We start from the raw sequence: 23,418 nt of genomic DNA, 5'->3' as shown, positions 1-23,418 counted from the left end.
CCCCTGGGTGGAGTGTCCCTTTAAGTATTATTATTCATAGGAGGCGGCCTGACACATGACCTATAGTGACGGTAATGACACATCCAGCTCGGCTATGCTAAAGATGTTAGCAATTATAGCCCAGGGTTTCGTAATCCACATACAGAGCGTATGACAGCGCGGGGAGCGCGGTCGGGCCGGGGAGCTGGCGCTCTGCGATTAACCGGGGGCAGGAATGTGGAGAGCGTCGTCTCGGAGCGCAGATTTCTTCTCACTGACCCCCGAGACCGTCGTGTTCCTGGCAGCTGAAGAGATGATTTACACCGCAGGGATGTCCTGTCCCTGACACACTGTGACGCAAACACACAGACTGTTAAAGGGGAAGTGCACCGTTTTTGCAGCTTGGCCAAGACAGGAGTCATTCCTGGCAGGAGCGGAACTATAATGCATAGGGCCCCATAGCAGAATAGGATGGGGCCCCCACCACCCAGTGTAAGAAAAATGAAAACAGCAGCATAAGCAGCAATAATTAAAGGGATGTATAATAGCGCCACATATCAGAACCCACAGTACAGCACAAAGCCGCCATATATCCTTACACCTGATTGGCCCTCAACTTCTTGGCCCCATAGAGTGCTATGGCTATAGTTACGCCTATCATTCCTGCGTAGAATTTGAGCAGGAACCCAACCCGCAGAAGCAGGGGCGCCCCCGACCGGCAGAGGCAGGGGCGCCCCCGACCGGCAGAGGCAGGGGCGCCCCCGACCGGCAGAGGCAGGGGCGCCCCCGACCGGCAGAGGCAGGGGCGCCCCCGACCGGCAGAGGCAGGGGCGCCCCCGACCGGCAGAGGCAGGGGCGCCCCCGACCGGCAGAGGCAGGGGCGCCCCCGACCGGCAGAAGCAGCGCGCTCCCGACCCGCAGAAGCAGCGCGCTCCCGACCCGCAGAAGCAGGGCGCTCCCGACCCGCAGAAGCAGGGCGCTCCCGACCCGCAGAAGCAGGGCGCTCCCGACCCGCAGAAGCAGGGCGCTCCCGACCCGCAGAAGCAGGGCGCTCCCGACCCGCAGAAGCAGGGCGCTCCCGACCCGCAGAAGCAGGGCGCTCCCGACCCGCAGAAGCAGGGCGCTCCCGACCCGCAGAAGCAGGGCGCTCCCGACCCGTAGAAGCAGGGCGCTCCCGACCCGTAGAGGCAGAGGCCCCAGCACCCCGACCTGCTTGGTCCATACACAATATCTGCAGCCCCCCACCATTAACACAAGTCTCCCAATAGAGAGGGTCCATCTTGGGGGGCCTCACTACTGCCACCAAGAAAGTCAACTGTCCAAACAAGTCCCATTTTAGGTGGCGTTCTCCTTTAACCATACAGCTGATAGATTCCTCTAGTGATGCCTTTTAGGAGGGCGGAGCAGTGACAGCCATTCCCAGTAGGAGAAGATAAGACTATGGAGCCTGGGATTGGTGATGGCGGCTTCTATAAGGATCTCCAGCGCCACCTACAGGTGACTACTCTGTATGCCAACGCCCTCATACACGACAGGTCGCTGGCCGTCTGTGCACACAACTGTTTTGGGGTTGTTGGAGTTGGTTTTGAGTTTTTTTTATTTAACCCTTTCTTTACCCACTTTCACAGTTTAACCCCCGCAGTGTTGGACAGTCAGCAACCCTCTATTATTAGCACAGTCTCCTGCGCTGGCCCTTTAAGTCTCGCAGTGAGCCCATGCGGCTCGTTCGCTTTTCCATGCCAAATTCCTGTATTTATCTGGAATGGAGATAGGAAATGACCCGTCCAGGATCCATAAATCACCGGCTGCAGCTTATCTGCTCGCCGCAGGCGGACGAGGCCACGCCCCAAACAGCGAGGGCGACATGTGAGACCCGCTTGCCAATTTGTAAGCGACCTTTAACCTGTCAGGGATCGCTTGCTGCAGGAATGAAAGACTCTGCCATCTTCCAACTGTCTGTATTATTATTTTTTTACCATTGTCAATATGTCTGCTTGCTGTCAGTGAAAGGAACACGCTCATTATTTACATCCAGAGGCCTATGGACCTTCACTGACACATTGTAACAATGAGATGGCGTAGATTACCGCAAATCTGTCGGGTCGCGGGAGGCTCCACCCCTCCTGCTAAGCCCTGCCCACTTTCTTGAAACGTGGCGAGAGGTGTAAAAATTTACAAAAAAAAATCGCCAATTTTTGCGCAAAACCAGCAGGTGACAAAACTGGCAGCACTCAAGTCATTTTTAGTATTTGCAGTAATTCCAACGTGGGCCTTAAAGGGACCATGTCCAACCTGCTTCAAAACTACAACTCCCAGCATGCCCTGAGAGCAGAGGTTAGGCTATGGGGATGTGCAGGGTCTACGAACTGTGGCTGTTACAATATGCAGTTGGGATCCCCCCCCAAATACGGGTACAACCCCTTCTAGAAAACAGGTTGTCATGGCCCCGCCCCTACGTCCGTCATGTGACCTCACCTGAGCTCCTCTGGAATACGAACGAAAAATAGTGCAAAATCTTCCTTGTCCTGAAGTGTCCCTGCAAGAGGTGAAGAGAAGCAGACTGTAAAGGGCACAGAAAGCTAGGCATGTGTCAGTCTACACTGCAGTCCTGGCATTCTATTCCGGTACACTCATTAGAGATGGTGGCTTTTCCTGATCGGCTGCTGGCGGAGCTCCGACCACAGTAATATTCAGAGGTTCACACTACAACTCTCAACGGGTAGGCAAACGTACGTTCCCTGGAGATTTTGGGGATTATAATGCTCGGCGTTCGCTGCCAGGATTCCCACTACCGCCTGCATTCCAGGCCCGCGAGCGGAGAAGATCAGAGCGCCACGGCCGCGACTACACACGTCTACATTCTTATTTATAATATTTTTTTATTACTACGCTTCAAGGTTTTCATTATTTTTATTTCTCTCAGATCTGCAGGAATCCCTGAAGAAAAAAAACGGTGATTTTTCAGATTTTATATTTCGATTATTTTATTCCCACTTTTTCCAGCCTTTTTGTGAATTAGTATTTTTAAAACCTTATTCTTTTTAACACAGGACTGGAGAGGGGGCGGGGCTACAACCTTAGGCCTCATGCACACGGCCGTTGTGTGTTCTGCGGATCCGCAAAACACAAATGGCTTTTGCAATTTGCGGAACGGCGCGGACAGCCATTAATAGGACTGCCTATTCTTGTCCGCAAAACGGACAAGAATAGGACAGGTTCTATTTTTTTGGCGGACCACGGAGTGCTGTCCGCATCTTTTACGGCCCCATTGAAGTGAATGGGACGGCATCCGAGCCGCAAATACTGTCGTGTGCATGAGGCCTAAGGGGAAGAGCAGAAGCTGCAGGACCTTCCGTGATGTCACAGTCACATGATCAAGGGTCTCTAGCCGAGCGCTGCACAGGGGGAGGATTAAACTATGGGTGAAGAGGGTGCAATCTATACAGTGTGATTATGTGTGTATAGGATGGGCATTACTGTGAGGGAGGCACAGAGAGCGCATAACTACTGTGAGGGGGGGGGCACAATGAGGGTATAACTACTGTGAGGGGGGGCACAATGAGGGTATAACTACTGTGAGGGGGGCATAATGAGGGTATAACTACTGTGAGGGGGTACAACGAGGGTATAACTACTGTGAGGGGGTACAACGAGGGTATAACTACTGTGAGGGGGGGGCACAATGAGGGTATAACTACTGTGAGGGGGGGCACAATGAGGGTATAACTACTGTGAGGGGGGCATAATGAGGGTATAACTACTGTGAGGGGGTACAACGAGGGTATAACTACTGTGAGGGGGTACAACGAGGGTATAACTACTGTGAGGGGGTACAACGAGGGTATAACTACTGTGAGGGGGTACAACGAGGGTATAACTACTGTGAGGGGGTACAACGAGGGTATAACTACTGTGAGGGGGGCACAATGAGGGTATAACTACTGTGAGGGGGGCACAATGAGGGTATAACTACTGTGAGGGGGCACAATGAGGATATAACTACTGTGAGGGGGCAGAATGAGGGTATAACTACTGTGAGGGGGGCAGAATGAGGGTATAACTACTGTGAGGGGGGCACAATGAAGGTATAACTACTGTGAGGGGGGCACAATGAAGGTATAACTACTGTGAGGGGGGCACAATGAAGGTATAACTACTGTGAGGGGGGCACAATGAAGGTATAACTACTGTGAGGGGGGGTTCAATGAGGATATAACTACTGTGAGGTGGGGTTCAATGAGGATATAACTACTGTGAGGGGGGTTCAATGAGGATATAACTACTGTGAGGTGGGGTTCAATGAGGATATAACTACTGTGAGGTGGGGTTCAATGAGGATATAACTACTGTGAGGGGGCACAATGAGGGTATAACTACTGTGAGGGGGCACAATGAGGGTATAACTACTGTGAGAGGGGGCACAATGAGGGTATAACTACTGTGAGGGGGGGTTCAATGAGGGTATAACTACTGTGAGGGGGCACAACGAGGGTATAACTACTGTGAGGGGGCACAATGAGGGTATAACTACTGTGAGGGGGCACAACGAGGGTATAACTACTGTGAGGGGGCACAACGAGGGTATAACTACTGTGAGGGGGCACAACGAGGGTATAACTAGTGTGAGGGGGGCACAATGAGGATATAACTACTGTGAGGGGGGCACAATGAGGATATAACTACTGTGAGGGGGGTTCAATGAGGATATAACTACTGTGAGGGGGGGTTCAATGAGGATATAACTACTGTGAGGTGGGGTTCAATGAGGATATAACTACTGTGAGGGGGGGCTCAATGAGGATATAACTACTGTGAGGGGGGCACAATGAGGATATAACTACTGTGAGGGGGGGTTCAATGAGGATATAACTACTGTGAGGGGGGGGTTCAATGAGGATATAACTACTGTGAGGGGGGGCTCAATGAGGATATAACTACTGTGAGGGGGGGTTCAATGAGGGTATAACTACTGTGAGGGGGTACAACGAGGGTATAACTACTGTGAGGGGGTACAACGAGGGTATAACTACTGTGAGGGGGGCACAATGAGGGTATAACTACTGTGAGGGGGCACAATGAGGGTATAACTACTGTGAGGGGGGCAGAATGAGGGTATAACTACTGCAAGGGGGTGCATTATTCTGGATAACCCCTTTAATTTAGTTTTTTTTTATAACAATACAATTTTATTTATTTTTTTATTTTACTTGCTAAATCTTTTTGGGGGATTGAATTTTTTTTTTGCTACAATTATTCCCCCTCCCCCGCCCTGCGAGCACGTTCTCTACCGCCTGATATTCAGCTCCCGTATAATTATAGGGAGCGCCCCGCACTGAACGCAGCTTCCATCCAGCCGCGGGACACTCCCTCTAACATCCCCGGGATCCTGAGTGCTGTGAGGAAAGCAGAGTGACATCACATCCCCTCTTTTCTTCATGAAGCAGGAAGATCAGGATGAGCAGACTATACGTCCAGGAGAGTGAATCAATGTCGAAATCCTGACCGGACTGGACCGCGGTGAACATTGATGTAGACCAGGGGTTGCTGATTTAAAGGGGCATTCCAGTTACAACAGGCGATTACCTATCCAGTGGGAGGGGTTCCAACTTAAATCCGGATCCTTCCCCTCCAGGCACCATACACGAGGAGTTCTCCCCCTGACAGCTATGGGTGGCGCCCCCTAGGCTCAGACCCCCCTCATGACTAGAAGGATGGTGTAATTACATGAAGCCTCTGCTGGAAATGATCGGTGTTTTGATTTCCCACCATCATTAACACCTCTGCTTGCTGTCAGTGGCTAGAAATGGTCTTGTTAACATTCAGGGCGGCGATGTGTCTCTACAGCTGAGGGTTTGCTACACTTGAATCCAATCTTGGTAGGACGCCTTATACTACAGGCTGACTGTTAGGCCTAGTTCACACGATCGTATGGCTTTTATAGTTTTTTGCAGTCCGTTTTTCACATATCCGTTGTTCCGTTTTTGAGTTCCGTTGTGTTCCCGTTTCCGTTCCGTTTTTCCGTATGCCATATACAGTAATTACATAGAGAAAATTGGGCTGGGCATAACATTTTCAATAGATGGTTCAGCAAAAACGGAACGGATACGGAAGACATAGGAACCTTCCAGTTGCCTGCAGCCACCACTAGAGGGAGCGCACTGCACACAGGTCTATTATGGAGTCCAATGTGCAGGGAGCTCCCCCTGGTGGTGGCTTCACACAGCCAGAATTTAACCTAAGACCGCTTTTTCTCTTCCTGCGGCCGTTTGTAGATTAGGTTTACAATTTGGCGGCCGGCGCGCTCTATGAAGAGGACAATGAACGATGTAACTCACCAGAGCTGTAGTTTTATGCGGCGTCCGTCCAGCAATATGGTGGTCGTCTTATAGTCGATGCCTGCAGGAAAAGACACCAGTTAATAGCGGTCAGAGGGGCGTACCCTGCAGCGATACATCTAAATGACATAACGTTCCTTTAATCCGGCATTAAAGGGACGGGTTCTGGTTAATCAGACGTTCCGGAGTATCGGACAGAATCTCATCAAGAACGGCTACATTTCCCTGTGTTACAGATGCATACTCTTGGCCAATGGCGATAGTACAGCTCCCATCATGCCCCCAACAGCTGCATGCTGGGAGTTGTAGTGTCGCCACACACCTGGGCAGGATGGAGAATTCTGTGTCGCTGAGATGTGTTTGTCGCTGTGAAAGGTGGGAGTAGCGGAGGCGTGTGTGTGTGTGCCGTGCTCGGGAACAGTGTGTGCCGCCTGCTCTAAGCTCGCTGCTAATTTTAAATCCTGCAGAACGGTGGTGAAGCAAAGTCCTGCTATCCGCCATGCTTTATCCCCCGGCATGTGAGAGGTGAAGGCGAGTGAGGATGGAGGGGTGCGCAGGGACAAAGGGGACACCACAAGACCCCCAATGCAGAACAAAACATAAAATGTAGAGAGAAGCGCCGGCATACACCGGGTCTATAGAGAGCGCCGGCATACACAGGGTCTATAGAGAGCGTGCCGGCATACACCGGGTCTATAGAGAGCGTGCCGGCATACACCGGGTCTATAGAGAGCGCCGGCATACACAGGGTCTATAGAGAGCGTGCCGGCATACACCGGGTCTATAGAGAGAGCGCCGGCATACACAGGGTCTATAGAGAGAGCGCCGGCGTACATACCATATAGAGGGCACCCCCGTACATACCATATAGAGGGCACCCCCGTACATACCATATAGAGGGCACCCCCGTACATACCATATAGAGGGCACCCCCGTACATACCATATAGAGGGCACCCCCGTACATACCATATAGAGGGCACCCCCGTACATACCATATAGAGGGCACCCCCGTACATACCATATAGAGGGCACCCCCGTACATACCATATAGAGGGCACCCCCGTACATACCATATAGAGGGCACCCCCGTACATACCATATAGAGGGCACCCCCGTACATACCATATAGAGGGCACCCCCGTACATACCATATAGAGGGCACCCCCGTACATACCATATAGAGGGCACCCCCGTACATACCATATAGAGGGCACCCCCGTACATACCATATAGAGGGCACCCCCGTACATACCATATAGAGGGCACCCCCGTACATACCATATAGAGGGCACCCCCGTACATACCATATAGAGGGCACCCCCGTACATACCATATAGAGGGCACCCCCGTACATACCATATAGAGGGCACCCCCGTACATACCATATAGAGGGCACCCCCGTACATACCATATAGAGGGCACCCCCGTACATACCATATAGAGGGCACCCCCGTACATACCATATAGAGGGCACCCCCGTACATACCATATAGAGGGCACCCCCGTACATACCATATAGAGGGCACCCCCGTACATACCATATAGAGGGCACCCCCGTACATACCATATAGAGGGCACCCCCGTACATACCATATAGAGGGCACCCCCGTACATACCATATAGAGGGCACCCCCGTACATACCATATAGAGGGCACCCCCGTACATACCATATAGAGGGCACCCCCGTACATACCATATAGTGGGCACCCCCGTACATACCATATAGTGGGCACCCCCGTACATACCATATAGAGGGCACCCCCGTACATAGGATATAGAGGGCACCCCCGTACATACCATATAGAGGGCACCCCCGTACATACCATATAGAGGGCACCCCCGTACATAGGATATAGAGGGCACCCCCGTACATCCCATATAGAGGGCACCCCCGTACATACCATATAGAGGGCACCCCCGTACATACCATATAGAGGGCACCCCCGTACATACGATATAGAGGGCACCCCCGTACATACCATATAGAGGGCACCCCCGTACATACCATATAGAGGGCACCCCCGTACATAGGATATAGAGGGCACCCCCGTACATAGGATATAGAGGGCACCCCCGTACATAGGATATAGAGGGCACCCCCGTACATAGGATATAGAGGGCACCCCCGTACATAGGATATAGAGGGCACCCCCGTACATACCATATAGAGGGCACCCCCGTACATACCATATAGAGGGCACCCCCGTACATACCATATAGAGGGCACCCCCGTACATACCATATAGAGGGCACCCCCGTACATACCATATAGAGGGCACCCCCGTACATAGGATATAGAGGGCACCCCCGTACATACCATATAGAGGGCACCCCCGTACATACCATATAGAGGGCACCCCCGTACATACCATATAGAGGGCACCCCCGTACATACCATATAGAGGGCACCCCCGTACATACCATATAGAGGGCACCCCCGTACATACCATATAGAGGGCACCCCCGTACATACCATATAGAGGGCACCCCCGTACATACCATATAGAGGGCACCCCCGTACATACCATATAGAGGGCACCCCCGTACATACCATATAGAGGGCACCCCCGTACATACCATATAGAGGGCACCCCCGTACATACCATATAGAGGGCACCCCCGTACATACCATATAGAGGGCACCCCCGTACATACCATATAGAGGGCACCCCCGTACATACCATATAGAGGGCACCCCCGTACATACCATATAGAGGGCACCCCCGTACATACCATATAGAGGGCACCCCCGTACATACCATATAGAGGGCACCCCCGTACATAGGCTATAGAGGGCACCCCCGTACATACCATATAGAGGGCACCCCCGTACATACCATATAGAGGGCGCCCCCGTACATACCATATAGAGGGCACCCCCGTACATACCATATAGAGGGCACCCCCGTACATACCATATAGAGGGCACCCCCGTACATACCATATAGAGGGCACCCCCGTACATAGGATATAGAGGGCACCCCCGTACATAGGATATAGAGGGCACCCCCGTACATACCATATAGAGGGCACCCCCGTACATACCATATAGAGGGCGCCCCCGTACATAGGATATAGAGGGCGCCCCCGTACATAGGATATAGAGGGCGCCCCCGTACATAGGATATAGAGGGCGCCCCCGTACATAGGATATAGAGGGCACCCCCGTACATACCATATAGAGGGCACCCCCGTACATACCATATAGAGGGCGCCCCCGTACATAGGATATAGAGGGCGCCCCCGTACATAGGATATAGAGGGCGCCCCCGTACATACCATATAGAGGGCACCCCCGTACATACCATATAGAGGGCGCCCCCGTACATAGGATATAGAGGGCGCCCCCGTACATAGGATATAGAGGGCGCCCCCGTACATACCATATAGAGGGCACCCCCGTACATACCATATAGAGGGCACCCCCGTACATACCATATAGAGGGCACCCCCGTACATACCATATAGAGGGCACCCCCGTACATAGGATATAGAGGGCACACCCACACATCATATTGGGGGGCTATTAGCGGGGGCCCCCGGCCAGCAGGCAGCCAGTTAAGCAAAGTGCGGGGGAGGATAAACCTGTAGATGTCACAGGGATGTGATTCACTGCATTCATTAACACAATGTGAAGACAGCGATTATTTATACAGACCCCCGGGGGGGCGACGTCCTAAAGACTCCCCAGGAACATGGCCGCCGAGCTCCGGGATCACCCGACGTCTCCTGAGATCAAGTAATCGGCACAAGTGTACGGAAACTTCCTGCAGAGACGTAGAGCCGAGAAACGGGAGATACCGCACCGATGGACGGGGGCCGCAGCACCGGCATACGAAGGGGGGGCCGAACCTGTATATAAAGGGGGGGGGCGCAGCGCCGGCATACAAAGGGGGGTGCTAAACCTGTATATAAAGGGGGCCGCAGCACCGGCATACAAAGGAGGGGGCCGAACCTGTATATAAAGGGGCCGCAGCACCGGCATACAAAGGGGGGGCCAAACCTGTATATAAAGGGGGCGCAGCACCGGCATACGAAGGGGGGGCCGAACCTGTATATAAAGGGGCCGCAGCACCGGCATACAAAGGGGGGGCCAAACCTGTATATAAAGGGGCCGCAGCACCGGCATACGAAGGGGGGGCCAAACCTGTATATAAAGGGGGCGCAGCACCGGCATACGAAGGGGGGTGCTGAACCTGTATATAAAGGGGCCGCAGCACCGGCATACGAAGGGGGGTGCTGAACCTGTATATAAAGGGGGCGCAGCACCGGCATACAAAGGGGGGTGCTAAACCTGTATATAAAGGGGGCGCAGCACCGGCATACAAAGGGGGGTGCCGAACCTGTATATAAAGGGGGCGCAGCACCGGCATACAAAGGGGGGTGCCGAACCTGTATATAAAGGGGGCGCAGCACCGGCATACAAAGGGGGGGGCCGAACCTGTATATAAAGGGGGCGCAGCACCGGCATACAAAGGGGGGTGCCGAACCTGTATATAAAGGGGGGGGGGGGGGCGCAGCACCGGCATACAAAGGGGGGGCCGAACCTGTATATAAAGGGGCCGCAGCACCGGCATACAAAGGGGGGTGCTAAACCTGTATATAAAGGGGGCGCAGCACCGGCATACAAAGGGGGGGGGGGCCGAACCTGTATATAAAGGGGCCGCAGCACCGGCATACAAAGGGGGGTGCTAAACCTGTATATAAAGGGGGCGCAGCACCGGCATACAAAGGGGGGTGCTAAACCTGTATATAAAGGGGGCGCAGCACCGGCATACAAAGGGGGGTGCTAAACCTGTATATAAAGGGACCGCAGCACCGGCATACAAAGGGGGGTGCTGAACCTGTATATAAAGGGGGCGCAGCACCGGCATACAAAGGGGGGTGCCGAACCTGTATATAAAGGGGGCGCAGCACCGGCATACAAAGGGGGGTGCTGAACCTGTATATAAAGGGGGCGCAGCACCGGCATACGAAGGGGGGTGCTGAACCTGTATATAAAGGGGGCGCAGCACCGGCATACGAAGGGGGGTGCTGAACCTGTATATAAAGGGGGCGCAGCACCGGCATACAAAGGGGGGTGCCGAACCTGTATATAAAGGGGGCGCAGCACCGGCATACAAAGGGGGGGGCCGAACCTGTATATAAAGGGGGCGCAGCACCGGCATACAAAGGGGGGTGCCGAACCTGTATATAAAGGGGGGGGGGGCGCAGCACCGGCATACAAAGGGGGGGGGGGCCGAACCTGTATATAAAGGGGGGGGGGGCGCAGCACCGGCATACAAAGGGGGGGGGGGCCGAACCTGTATATAAAGGGGGCGCAGCACCGGCATACGAAGGGGGGTGCTGAACCTGTATATAAAGGGGGCGCAGCGCTGGCATACAAAGGGGGGTGCTGAACCTGTATATAAAAGGGGGGCGCAGCGCCGGCATACAAAAGGAGGGTGCCGAACCTGTATATAAAGGGGGGGGCGCAGCGCCGGCATACAAAGGAGGGTGCCGAACCTGTATATAAAGAGGGGGGCGCAGCACCGGCATACAAAGGGGGGTGCTGAACCTGTATATAAAGGGGGTGCAGCACCGGCATACAAAGGGGGGTGCCGAACCTGTATATAAAGGGGGCCGCAGCACCGGCATACAAAGGGGGGGGGGGGCCGAACCTGTATATAAAGGGGGCGCAGCACCGGCATACAAAGGGGGGGGCCGAACCTGTATATAAAGGGGGGTGCCGAACCTGGTGAACAAAACACACGCGGGATACAGAGGGGTGCACTTCCAAAATGGGCAATATCCGCAGTGGCCCGCTATGTGTGGCTCTGCGGCTCCTGTCACATGACGATGCCAATGTCTTTGTGGCGCAGCGCCATATGCCTGATGTATCTATATCCATAATAGGCATGACGCCATGGCGGCCAACATACACCCTGCATGATGCACGCAGAGAGGAAAACCTCCGCCTTTACTGGCATCAGCCATAAAATAAAAAAAAAGAAGAAAAAAAAAAAAAGATGCCTACCGCCTGCCAAAGTTAACCCCTTCCACCCCATTAACGACATCCTGATAGGGACCTTAGATTGTGAGCCCCATTGGGGACAGTTGGATGCTGATGTCTGTACAGCGCTGCGGAATATAGTACCGCTATATAAGTGCATAAAGTAAAGAACTATAAATACAACTTTTGCCACTTGCAGTACCACTTTCCACCACTGGCGGTGACGTGGTGTATCAAGATTTAAAGTGACAGGCAGCCCACTGTGTGCATATGCTGCCCCCATCTGTGGTGGAGGCTCCATGCATCTACGAAGACCCCGCAGTGACCTCCGCGCTGAATTGTATTACTCTGTATCTAGGCCGCGCCGTTCATCGCCCCGTCCAATGTGAATTCTCGTCAACACAAGCCCCAAACGACTCAGTGTTTCCCTTTTGGCATCAATGAAATCTCTATTGTCTTTGGCTGCATCTCCAACAACACAACACAGCAGAGCTGTGCAGACACTGAACCAGCAGGGGGCGGCAGATAGAGGACCGGCATTAAGAATGCAGCTTTGGATGTGACTGGAGTGGAAAACCTGAAGGAAAGCGAATTCCACTCGCACAATACAACCACAGCACAGCATTCTCCATACAGGACCAGGGGGCAGCAGGGATATATTCAGCCCTGTAACTTTGGGTGTGCCTTCAGTGCAGCTTTGGAAGTGACTGGAGTACAAAACCCGTTTTTGCAGAGCTGACCAGGGCAGGGGGCATGCTGGGTAAAACGGCGGCCATTCCTTCGGGTAACATAGCCACTGCCGGGAGTAGATTCATCAGATCTCTCAGGGACCCTGGGAAACTAAAGGCCACTCTGCTGCGTGAGAACTAGTCCGCGCGGCGTCCCAGCTCCATGGTCCAAGCGTCCAGGGACATCTGGCCGTGCTCAACCCATGAGTTGCTGGAAGGCACGTCGTCGCCTAGTTGTGTATGGCCCAGCTTTCCCAGAAACAGATATAATGACGTAAAGATTATTATTTTTTCCTTAAAGGGCCATACACGTAATAAGATTTACAGCAATGGCAATCCGTATCCTCAGTGCACACTCACCTGTATAGACTGGCCTTTCAGGGCTCTAGGAAAGCTGGGTGACACCCCTAGAGTTGTCAAAATGGCCACCTCAAAAAACCACAAGAAAAAAAAAAAAAAAAGGACTTGCAATATTCAGGGGTTTTCATTTTGGGGGGCCCCTTCCCCTTTAAGAGGGGACGTCATCCCTCGGCTCAGCTTCTGTGGCTGCACATTTAACATTCGCCTCAGGTCGCTGCCATGTCGTCCTCATTTCCCAGGGGACATGAGCGGAATAATTCAGCACTGGGATCTCACCGTACAAACGGCGCACTGTTTTCTAATCACGCGACAACTGGCGCATCTCTGGTCTCTGGGCCTAAATGTGGCGGGAAATTTAACGGATTCGCTGCATCATCGGGGCGTACGCCACCGATTTGCTAACGAGTCATCAGATTACCCGCCGCCAATCTGATCATGGTGCCCGCCTTGGCCCCTCCCCTCTGTGACCTCTCACAGCCATTCAGTAATGCTGAAACAGGTCATGTGACAGAGGGGCGGAGCTAATCTGGTCCCCCAACTGACAATTCGAGGAGGGGCACCTAATTTAAAGGCAGCCTCTGCCCTGGTTAGCTTGTGCCTTTAAGGGGGGGGGGGGGGTCAGATGACGGCAGGATCAGACTGCACATGGTTTGCTTGTAGTCTGTAACCATGGAGACACATAGGTCTGCATAGGAGCTGTATACACAAAACGGTAGAAACCTTTTAAGAAAGAATATTTGCAAAGCTGGGGGTATCACATGACGGCAGGGTCAGACTACACCGTTGGCTTGTAGTCTGTAACCATAGAGACACACAGGTCCGAACAGGAGCTGCATACACAAAACGGTAGATTCTTTTTAAGAAATAAAATTTGCAAAGCTGCGGGATCACATGACTGCAGGATCAGACTGCACATGGTTTGCTTGTAGTCTGTAACCATGGAGACACATTGGTCTGCATCGAAAAGGCTGCAAAAATATACACACCCCTGTAATATTTTCCTCCAGCGATCCCATGCAGAATAAAAGGGGACATTTTGTGTCTGAGCTGCCAGATCTGTGATTAACCTGACTGGGATGCCGACGGCTTAGCCAGGGATAGGGGTCAAGGATAGCTTGGCCCAGTCCGGAGTAATGCGGGGGCACGCCCTTACACGCTCCTCTATGTGCAGGACACACAGCTCTGCTTGATTCATGAATAGAATGTCGGAACTGCAGTGGAGACTGACACTTGCACAGGTAGAAGAGGGGGATGGGTCTCTGAATGGCGTCATCCTTTATGGACACGTCTAGCGGGCATCGTCTGTGGATTTGGTCACATGGGCTCCCTCAGCGATGGCAGGCGTTGCTCTCACGTCGGCTCAGCAGCAGCACTCATGAAATATTCAGCACCCGCCTCCTTCACTGATCTATTATTTAACGTGAAATTTGCGCGTGTCTGAGCTGCTGTCATCGCCAGGGCTCATCACTACCACAAAATCACGGTTATCTGCGCGTCCCCGGCGCTGACGCTATAACGAGGAGTCGCCTCTTCTTACAAAAACGTAGCAAATTGTCGTTTATCTCTTCTTAAAGGGGCAGTCCATTGTGGGAGCTGTAACGCCGGCCGTGTCGGTTGTCACTCTGCTTCCTAGGATCCATCCTGACAGTAACGTACAGGCGCCTCTGGGGGATTCTAAGAAAGCTGCATGAACAAGAACGGCGGCCATATTGGTTGTCACCCCCACACGACGGTTATTTTTATTGGGGTGTAATGGTAAAATTCTGAGTGTGTAAAGTAGTCATACTCCGAGGGAGCGCCCCCCCCAAACATTCCTCCACAGTAATGAAAACACTTAAGATGGTTCTCATTTCAACCCCAAACACACAGAGACGTCTCCAGACATTCCTGCAGGACGGGGCATTCACTTGCTATCTCGGGTCCCGTGTGCTGCCATTTTGTGAGAATTTTGCCCTTAGCGATCAATCAGAATAAGGCTTTCATTTTCTCACAGATTGTTTTATTATCCATAGCAACCAATCAGTTCTGGCTTGTAGCTGGAAACTGGTTGCTATGGGCGACCAATCAGATCAGCTCTTTCATTTTCTACTTTGAACTGGTACAATGAAAGCTGGTCTCTGATTGGTTACAGTGGGCAAACTGTCATGTCACTTCTATCTCCCATTATTATTGTGCTGCCATTTTGTTTCCACATTTAAAAAAAAGGTGGTAATGGGTAAAACTGCTGCCCCTAGCAACCAATGGAAGCAGGTCTTTCATCTTTGAGCTCAAATCTGATTGGTTGCTCTGGTGGACCAAGCAGTCACTTTTGTTATCATCTGGCTTGTAGCTGGAAACTGGTTGCCATGGACGACCAATCAGCTCACCTCTTTCATTTTCTAGCTTGAACTGGAGAAATGAAAGCCGGCATCTGATTGGCTACTGTGGGCAACCCATCTCGTCAGTTCTGAGTACCCTTTGCTTCCATTTTGTTTTACGCAATTAATTCCTGTTGGTAGCTAGGGGTAACTGATCTGAATAATAGACCAGTGGAAGTGAATTCTTATAATCCGCCACCTAGTCCCTCCATTACCCAGTAAATACACACACAGCGCTCACACTGGAGGTGAGATCTCGTGAAGGCCTGGCGTAAAACGCAGAAATGTAAAACGCAGGATCATTGGCTCCTCCCCAATCCATGACTACCCTGATCCCGAGCATGTCGCCACAGCTACCCTATATCTTGAGACCTGTGGGCAAAGTGTAGGAGTGTTTTTAGCAGAAGGGGTTAAATAAAGCGCACCGGCGGCTACGAGGACCCCAGTCTTCTCCAAATAATCATCATCGCCGGTGTTGTCACATGTACGACCACTTGTGGTATTTGGGAGGGAGATGAGTCCTCTCTGTTCAGGGGGGGGGGGGGGGGGGGGGGGGGGGTGGGGGATTGTCAGCAGTGTCAAGAGCAATAAGGAATGGGGGACGGGATAATAGAAGCTCCCCATCCGTCATCTGAAGGGTTAATAAATCCGCTGATCGATATAATTAGGGGATCAGCGGCAGTTGTCAGGGTGTAATTAGACGAGCCGGGGGTGTCGTGCCAGCGTTACTACCATCTCGGGAAGGTTGCTGTGAATATATAATAACCCAACCGCCCACCGGTGCACTGACAGCAGCACTGCCCCCCGCTCACTACCGGTTCAGTTTCCCATACAGGGCCACATCTAGTAGACTTCTGGGTGCGTGCGAGTCACAGGCACTTGACGATTGCAGAGAGAGGAGTTCATCATGGTTCTATGTAAGAACTGCGGGGGAAGGGGGGCAGATGGGGGTGAGTGAACATGGAGGAAGGATGGAGAGACGTAAGGGAGGGTGAGGAGGGGCCCTCGAAAGACAGGGAGAGGTGCCTCGAACATGGAGAGACGGCAGAGGGGTGAGGAGGGGCCCTCGAGAGACAGGGGAGATGGTGCCTCGAACATGGAGAGAAAAAGGGTGAGGAGGGGCCCTCGAGAGACAGTGCCTCGAACATGCAGAGACAGCAAAGGGGTGAGGAGAGGTCCTCAAGAGACAGGGGAGATGGTGCCTCGAACATGGAGAGAAAAAGGGTGAGGAGGGGCCCTCGAGAGACAGTGCCTCGAACATGCAGAGACAGCAAAGGGGTGAGGAGAGGTCCTCAAGAGACGTTGGAGATGGTGCCTCGAACATGGAGAGAAAAAGGGTGAGGAGGGGCCCTCGGGAGACAGTGCCTCGAACATGCAGAGACAGAAAAGGGGTGAGGAGAGGTCCTCAAGAGACAGTGGAGATGGTGCCTCGAACATGGAAAGATGGTAGAGGGGTGAGGAGGGGCCCTCAAGAGACAGTGGAGAGGGTGACTCAAACATGGAGAGATGGCAGAGGGGTGAAGAGGGGTCCTCGAGAGACAGGAGAGACTGTGCCTTGAACATAAAGAGAGACAGCAGAGGGTGAGGAGGGGCCCTCGAGACAGGGGAAACAATGCCTCGAACATGGAGAGACAACAGAGAGGTGAGGAGGGATCCTCGAGAGACAGAGGAGAGGGTGCCTCGAACATGGAGTGACGGCAGATGAGTGAGGAGGGGCCTTCAAGAGATAGGGGAGATGGTGCCTCGAATATGGAGAGACAGCAGAGGGTGAGGAGGGGTCCTCAAGAGACAGGGGAGATGTTTCCTCAAAAACTGAGAGACGGCAGAGGGGTGAGGAGGGGCTATTGAGATTCAGGGGAGGGGGTCATCCACGGGTAGACCTTTGCCAGTCCTTGAAACCGGGGCAGAGAGACCATAATGACCGCTGTTCATCACAGAAAGTGTCTACAGTGGCCAAGTGACCATCAGAAATGGAGCAATGGAAAAAGGTGTCCTGGTCTGATGAATCAGGTTACATGGACGGCTGTGTAGGAAGACATAGCACCAGGTGCACAATGGGAAGATGACAAGATGGCGGAGGTGATGAGCGAAGCAAAGCTCTGCTGGGTCACCTCGGGCCCAGGAATCATATGGACGCGACACATACGACCAACCAAAACATTTTACAGAAAAGTACCACCTTAATGGCGGTGGTGCCGTTTAACAGTTCTTCCTGACAATCTGACCACCAGGAGTGCTGATTCAGGAATGGAAACCATCAGAATGAAAAATGTTAAGAACGCTGGACGGCTCCCGTTCGATCACTGGGCGCGCCGATCTTTGTTTTTCACCATCTGCACAGTGTGATGTCAGCGTGTCCTCCAGAGATCGAGCCCCGGCCAAGTGCAAAGTGGATAATTGTCCCAGGAACCATGGAATATTGGAAGCAGCTGCAAACTATTACGGCTGCAACAAAACAAGCAAAGCCTGAAACCCGGGAAAAAAGTGCCTCGTGCCTCCTTCACAGAAATTAGCCCGTCATATACCCTGTATTCACTAACTGCCTTCTACCCCAGTCACAGCCAAAGCTGCAATCAGAATTCTATTCCTAACCTGCTGTGGGAATTCTACTTGTTTCACATGGCAGCCATTATGGCCTCCTCAGGAGCCGTCACCCAGCACACCTTACTCATTAGGTCAGGATCAGTAAATGTGCAGCTTTGAATGTGACTGGAGTAGGATGTAATTCAATACCAGACTATATTAGTCTAGAACGTGGGGAAGAACCAGCACTGGCGGGTAATGGGGGGCAGGCGCCGGCACCCAGGCCCCTGGAGGGGGCAGGCGCCGGCACCCAGGCTCCTGGAGGGGGCAGGTGCCGGCACCCAGGCTCGCCGGCACACAGGCCCCTGGAGGGGGCAGGCGCCGGCACCCAGGCGCGCCGCCACACAGGCTCCTGGAGGGGGCAGGCGCCAGCACCCAGGCCAATGGAGGGGGCAGGCGCACATATCTGGGTGTGCACAGGGTCTCGCCCTTGGGCGCAGCACATAATACACCACCATCGAGTTGGAGCTCGGATGACTCCCCCTATACACAGCAGGATGGCACGGGGTGCGCTACCTCCGCTCCGGCTGGAATTAGCTTTATCCGTCTTGGCGCTGCGCCAATTCTATCTTAGGGAAGTATTTCCATGTAAATAACACCGCAGCAGTGCATCCTGGGACAGCGCCGACGCTTTACTTTACTTAAAGGGAACAGCAAGCAAAAATACAAATCTTTTGCAATAATTCCGCACCGTTTTCAAGATCTCTGCTTGCCTTCATTGAATTGGAACCTTCGTGTTTTTTTTTTTGTTTGTTTGTTTTATCATCCGGAAGCTATCACCTACACAGACCTAATGCTTCTCACAGCTGAGGGTTTGTTACTTGACCACGGCCAATTCCAACAATCAGGAATTTCCCATATTGCCGCACCGGAATATTCCAAAAACACTATAATCCGTTTGCTCCCGAGACGTGAGGGACTTAAGGACATTTAGGTCTGTGGTCCTACACCCAGATGTGGAGTCCACACCCCAGACAACTATGCCTTATGCACTGGAGGCTATAGCGCCCCCTGTGGTCATACAATGTCCCCTCTTATATTGTATAGAAATACCGGGGAGAACATGCACAATGGACAGATACACGATGGCGAGCTCGGCAGGAAATCACTGAACAGAAACCAGTCATCGACGAGCGCCTCTCCGTTCATGAATACCCTTTAATACCACGGTCCGTGCCGCCCCTTTAAGCCCCCTCCCAATACGTTGACATTAATAAGACTGTGGTAAATTCCATGGTGGAGGATGACAGCTCCGGAGCGGTGGAGACCATCTAATTATTCAGTGTGAGCTCTCGCTCTTCAGAAATCTCTCTTTGTGCCAAAGTGGAAGGAACAGAGGTAGGTGGGCGCGCGGTACGGAACGTGCAATTTCAGAAATCACTTTCCTGGCAGCTGCTGCGGCTTAAAGGGGAACGGCTCCAAAAAGCTGGCGAGGCGCATGTTCACAGGTAACGGAGGAGGCGGCTCAGTCAGGATTTCTTCAACTTTCCAACATGCTTTGTGCATCAATCCTCATCATCTCCAAGATCTCAGCTTGCTGTCAGTGAACAGAAGCTTTAAACGCATCTTCGACTAATACTCCTCACAGCTGAGGGTTTGTTACAGTTTAATCTGACCTGGGCAATCTACCTCCTGGACACTGTAACAAACTACCAACACTGGAGAGATATTTGTCCTGTTGATCGTCTAAGCGAGATACAACTGTACCATAACCTCAGCTGTGAGAAGTATTAGGTTGTCACCATCCAGATGCAAACAATGTTATTCTAAAAATCTCCCACCAGTGCAGAGGACGAGGTACGTGAGGCGTGCGCCTCTGAAGTGTAAACACCCAGCTTCTTGGCAAGATCTGGATTAACTAAACTCTGCCGTCCAAAGTCATCTGCCCGTGGCAGGAGCAGCATGCGGGGGGGTGCAGTGTGCACTGCCGCCAAGAGCCGCCAGATACAACATATTGCAGAAAGGCCTCTCACCTCGCTCTGTGTAACCCACAGGAACATGTCCGTACAGTAGACACGTACCGCAGCTTTGGAAATACAGTGCTTTATGCATCATGTACCGGGTCTTATACTCCAGTCACATCCAGAGCTGCATTGACAGTTCTGCACAGATCCTAAGCTGGAATCTCCCACATAATCCATTTGTAGGATGAAGTTTTAACTTCCTATCAATGGATTATAGGATGGTAAAACTCCAAGAAAATGGTCTTCCATGACTTAAGTGTGGGCAGGGCAACATATTTCATCAGCATGAGTTTGGGCACCACAACATTGTCCACAGCCCTGAGTACGACATCTGCTATGGCCCCGAGAGCGGGCACAAATCGACATCCGCTATGACCCCGAGAGCGGGCACAAATCGACATCCGCTATGACCCCGAGAGCGGGCACAAATCGACATCCGCTATGGCCCCGAGAGCGGGCACAAATCGACATCCGCTATGGCCCCGAGAGCGGGCACAAATCGACATCCGCTATGGCCCCGAGAGCGGGCACATCGACATCCGCTATGGCCCCGAGAGCGGGCACATCGACATCCGCTATGGCCCCGAGAGCGGGCACATCGACATCCGCTATGGCCCCGAGAGCGGGCACATCGACATCCGCTATGGCCCCGAGAGCGGGCACATCGACATCCGCTATGGCCCCGAGAGCGGGCACATCGACATCCGCTATGGCCCCGAGAGCGGGCACATCGACATCCGCTATGGCCCCGAGAGCGGGCACAAATCGACATCCCCCATGGCCCCGAGAGCGGGCACAAATCGACATCCCCATGGCCCCGAGAGCGGGCACATCGACATCCGCCATGGCCCCGAGAGCGGGCACATCGACATCCGCTATGGCCCCGAGAGCGGGCACATCGACATCCGCTATGGCCCCGAGAGCGGGCACATCGACATCCGCTATGGCCCCGAGAGCGGGCACATCGACATCCGCTATGGCCCCGAGAGCGGGCACATCGACATCCGCTATGGCCCTGAGAGCGGGCACGTCAACATCTATGTCTGTGAGCATGGGCACATCAACATCTTCTATGTCTGTGAGCATGGGCACATCAACATCTTCTATGGCCCTCAGCATGGGTATGTCAACATCTATGGCCCTGAGCATGGGCAGGTCGACATCTTCTATGACCCTGAGTAAGGGTTGGTGGACATCTATTGCCCTGAGCATGTGCAGGTCAACATTGTCTATGATCCTGAGCATGGGCATATCAACATGTTCTATGATCCCAAGCATGGGCATATCAACATGTTCTATGATCCCAAGCATGGGCAAGTCAACATCTTCTATGATGAGGAGTATAGACAGGTACACATCTTCTATGGCTCTCAGCATGGCACGTCAACATTTTCTAGCATGGGCACATCAACATCTTCTATTGTCCTGGGCATGGGCATATCAACATTGTCCACCAAGCGGCACCTGGAAGCAGGTTATAAAAGTCCAAGGATCTACAATAATCTGGAACCCTAAAAGTCCAGAAGATATCTCCAAAGATTTTGACAGGTTTTCGTTTTGTTTTATAGAACAGCAGCAATTGTCTGCCAACCACACAGATTAGTTACTACAACCACAGAGGGAAGAAAAAGTGCAGGGTCAACCCGCCCTGTGTACACAAGATCAGTCCGCTACAAAGAGTTTATATTAGTGGAAGGGTGAACAGAAAATTCTGTAGCCACAGACCAAAGGAATTCCGAGACATCACAGGGTCACGTCCAGAACCAAGTGAGGAGGAGGAGGAGGATGATCTTAAAAAGCTGGGTAGACTTCAGAGCTACAGGTCTAGCATTGGTTATGCAGAATGTCTGGGACTTGTGGTTCTCTAGATGGCACATCTACAGCAGCCTTTCCCAATCAAAGATCCAAAGAACTTGATTTAGGTCTTCCCAGGAAGAAAACAAAAGCAAGGGACAGTGTACTTTTAGAGGTACTACAAGAGTGGAGGGTTCTGACCTTCACTGAAAAAAGGTTGGAAAACACTGATCTAGATCAAGGTGATCCCACCAAAGACTTCCAAACGTAAGCTGTTGCCTTGTCAATCCCATAATTGTTCAACCAGCGCCCCTATGACGACATTGGCTCATTCAAAAGTTATTTATCAAAAATTTAGGGATCACACTCAAGTCACGTAGAGACCAAGTCTTCCACTGACAATCTGGTGAAATGGACAGAAGACTGGAATTGGACAGGTGGGAATTTTTTGGCCATCAGGTTGTTCTTGGGCCAATGATTAGTGGCCAACTGAGAAAATGCACATTTTATGGAAAGGAACGGTCAGTCATTACAGATATTTTGGAGGGCTCCATGTATTGAGCGGTTGCCCAATTTTACAAGATTTCAGAGACCGAAAGGCATCTGGATAACTCAACTCATATTTGAGGTTGACAAGGTTAATGAAACGTCAAGGTCTATACACCAAAAGAGCTCTCTCTCCGCAATCATTAAGCCACCCAGGGGTAACAATATCTCACTGTAAGCCATCCTGAAACAATCTGTACAGGCAAAGCTTTGGCTGAATCCACCAAGGCCCTCCTAAAGGTTGAAGAACACCAAATTGTATGTGGTGGGCGCATCAGTAGCAGATGGAGCTTACGGCCTGGATACAAAGATGAAGTTGATTGAAGGAACACCACTGGAGAAGACTGGGCATAGGCTGGACAGTCACAGGGGAAGATTGGAGAAAGGATAGACAACATATCTACTGATAACAGAAAAGGAACTTCCCTAGAAGACAACCCAAAAAGTCTACATCTAATGGCTCATGGGTCAACAGAGGTTGCCACTGTGTGCCGACCCAATATCTATGACCAGGGTTGGACACGTTCATGGAGATGAAGCCCATAGGCAATAATGTCCACAGACATCAGTGGAAAGAACCCCCCCCCCCCCCCCCAAAAAAAGCTGGGCACCAGCTGCAAACCTCTAGGAGCATTGGTTATATCTGACGTGCAAAAACAGCGCCACACCAGGTTCTGTGTGGTATTGCACCTCTGTTTATGGAGGAAGGCAGCCATGTTTTTTAGAACTAAAGACCTCCCATTAATGTCCTATGACCAGTGCTTAGAAGTAACTGGT

The 23,418-nt window shown here is 52.3% G+C and overlaps 1 protein-coding gene across 2 annotated transcripts in view; it reads right to left on the bottom strand.

Moving 5' to 3' along the window:
• The window catches only part of RAB40B (RAB40B, member RAS oncogene family), a 49,653-nt gene that overhangs the window by 16,470 nt on the left and 9,765 nt on the right, over positions 1 to 23,418 (bottom strand). For both annotated transcript variants that reach the window (XR_005779469.1, XM_040435149.1), the window contains exons 3-4: positions 6,315 to 6,375; positions 2,455 to 2,515 (exon numbers count right to left, since the gene is read on the bottom strand). Coding sequence is in view for 1 of the 2 variants with exons in the window: in XM_040435149.1 (XP_040291083.1) it covers positions 2,455 to 2,515; positions 6,315 to 6,375 (122 nt within the window). In the remaining variant the exon portion in view is untranslated. The remainder of the gene's footprint in view (positions 1 to 2,454; positions 2,516 to 6,314; positions 6,376 to 23,418) is intronic.

Source organism: Bufo bufo, chromosome 6 (assembly GCF_905171765.1).
Source record: "Bufo bufo chromosome 6, aBufBuf1.1, whole genome shotgun sequence".
NCBI classification, from domain to species: Eukaryota; Metazoa; Chordata; class Amphibia; order Anura; family Bufonidae; genus Bufo; species Bufo bufo.
Note: the sequence above shows the minus strand (reverse complement) of the source record. Positions and strands in the feature narration are given on the sequence as shown.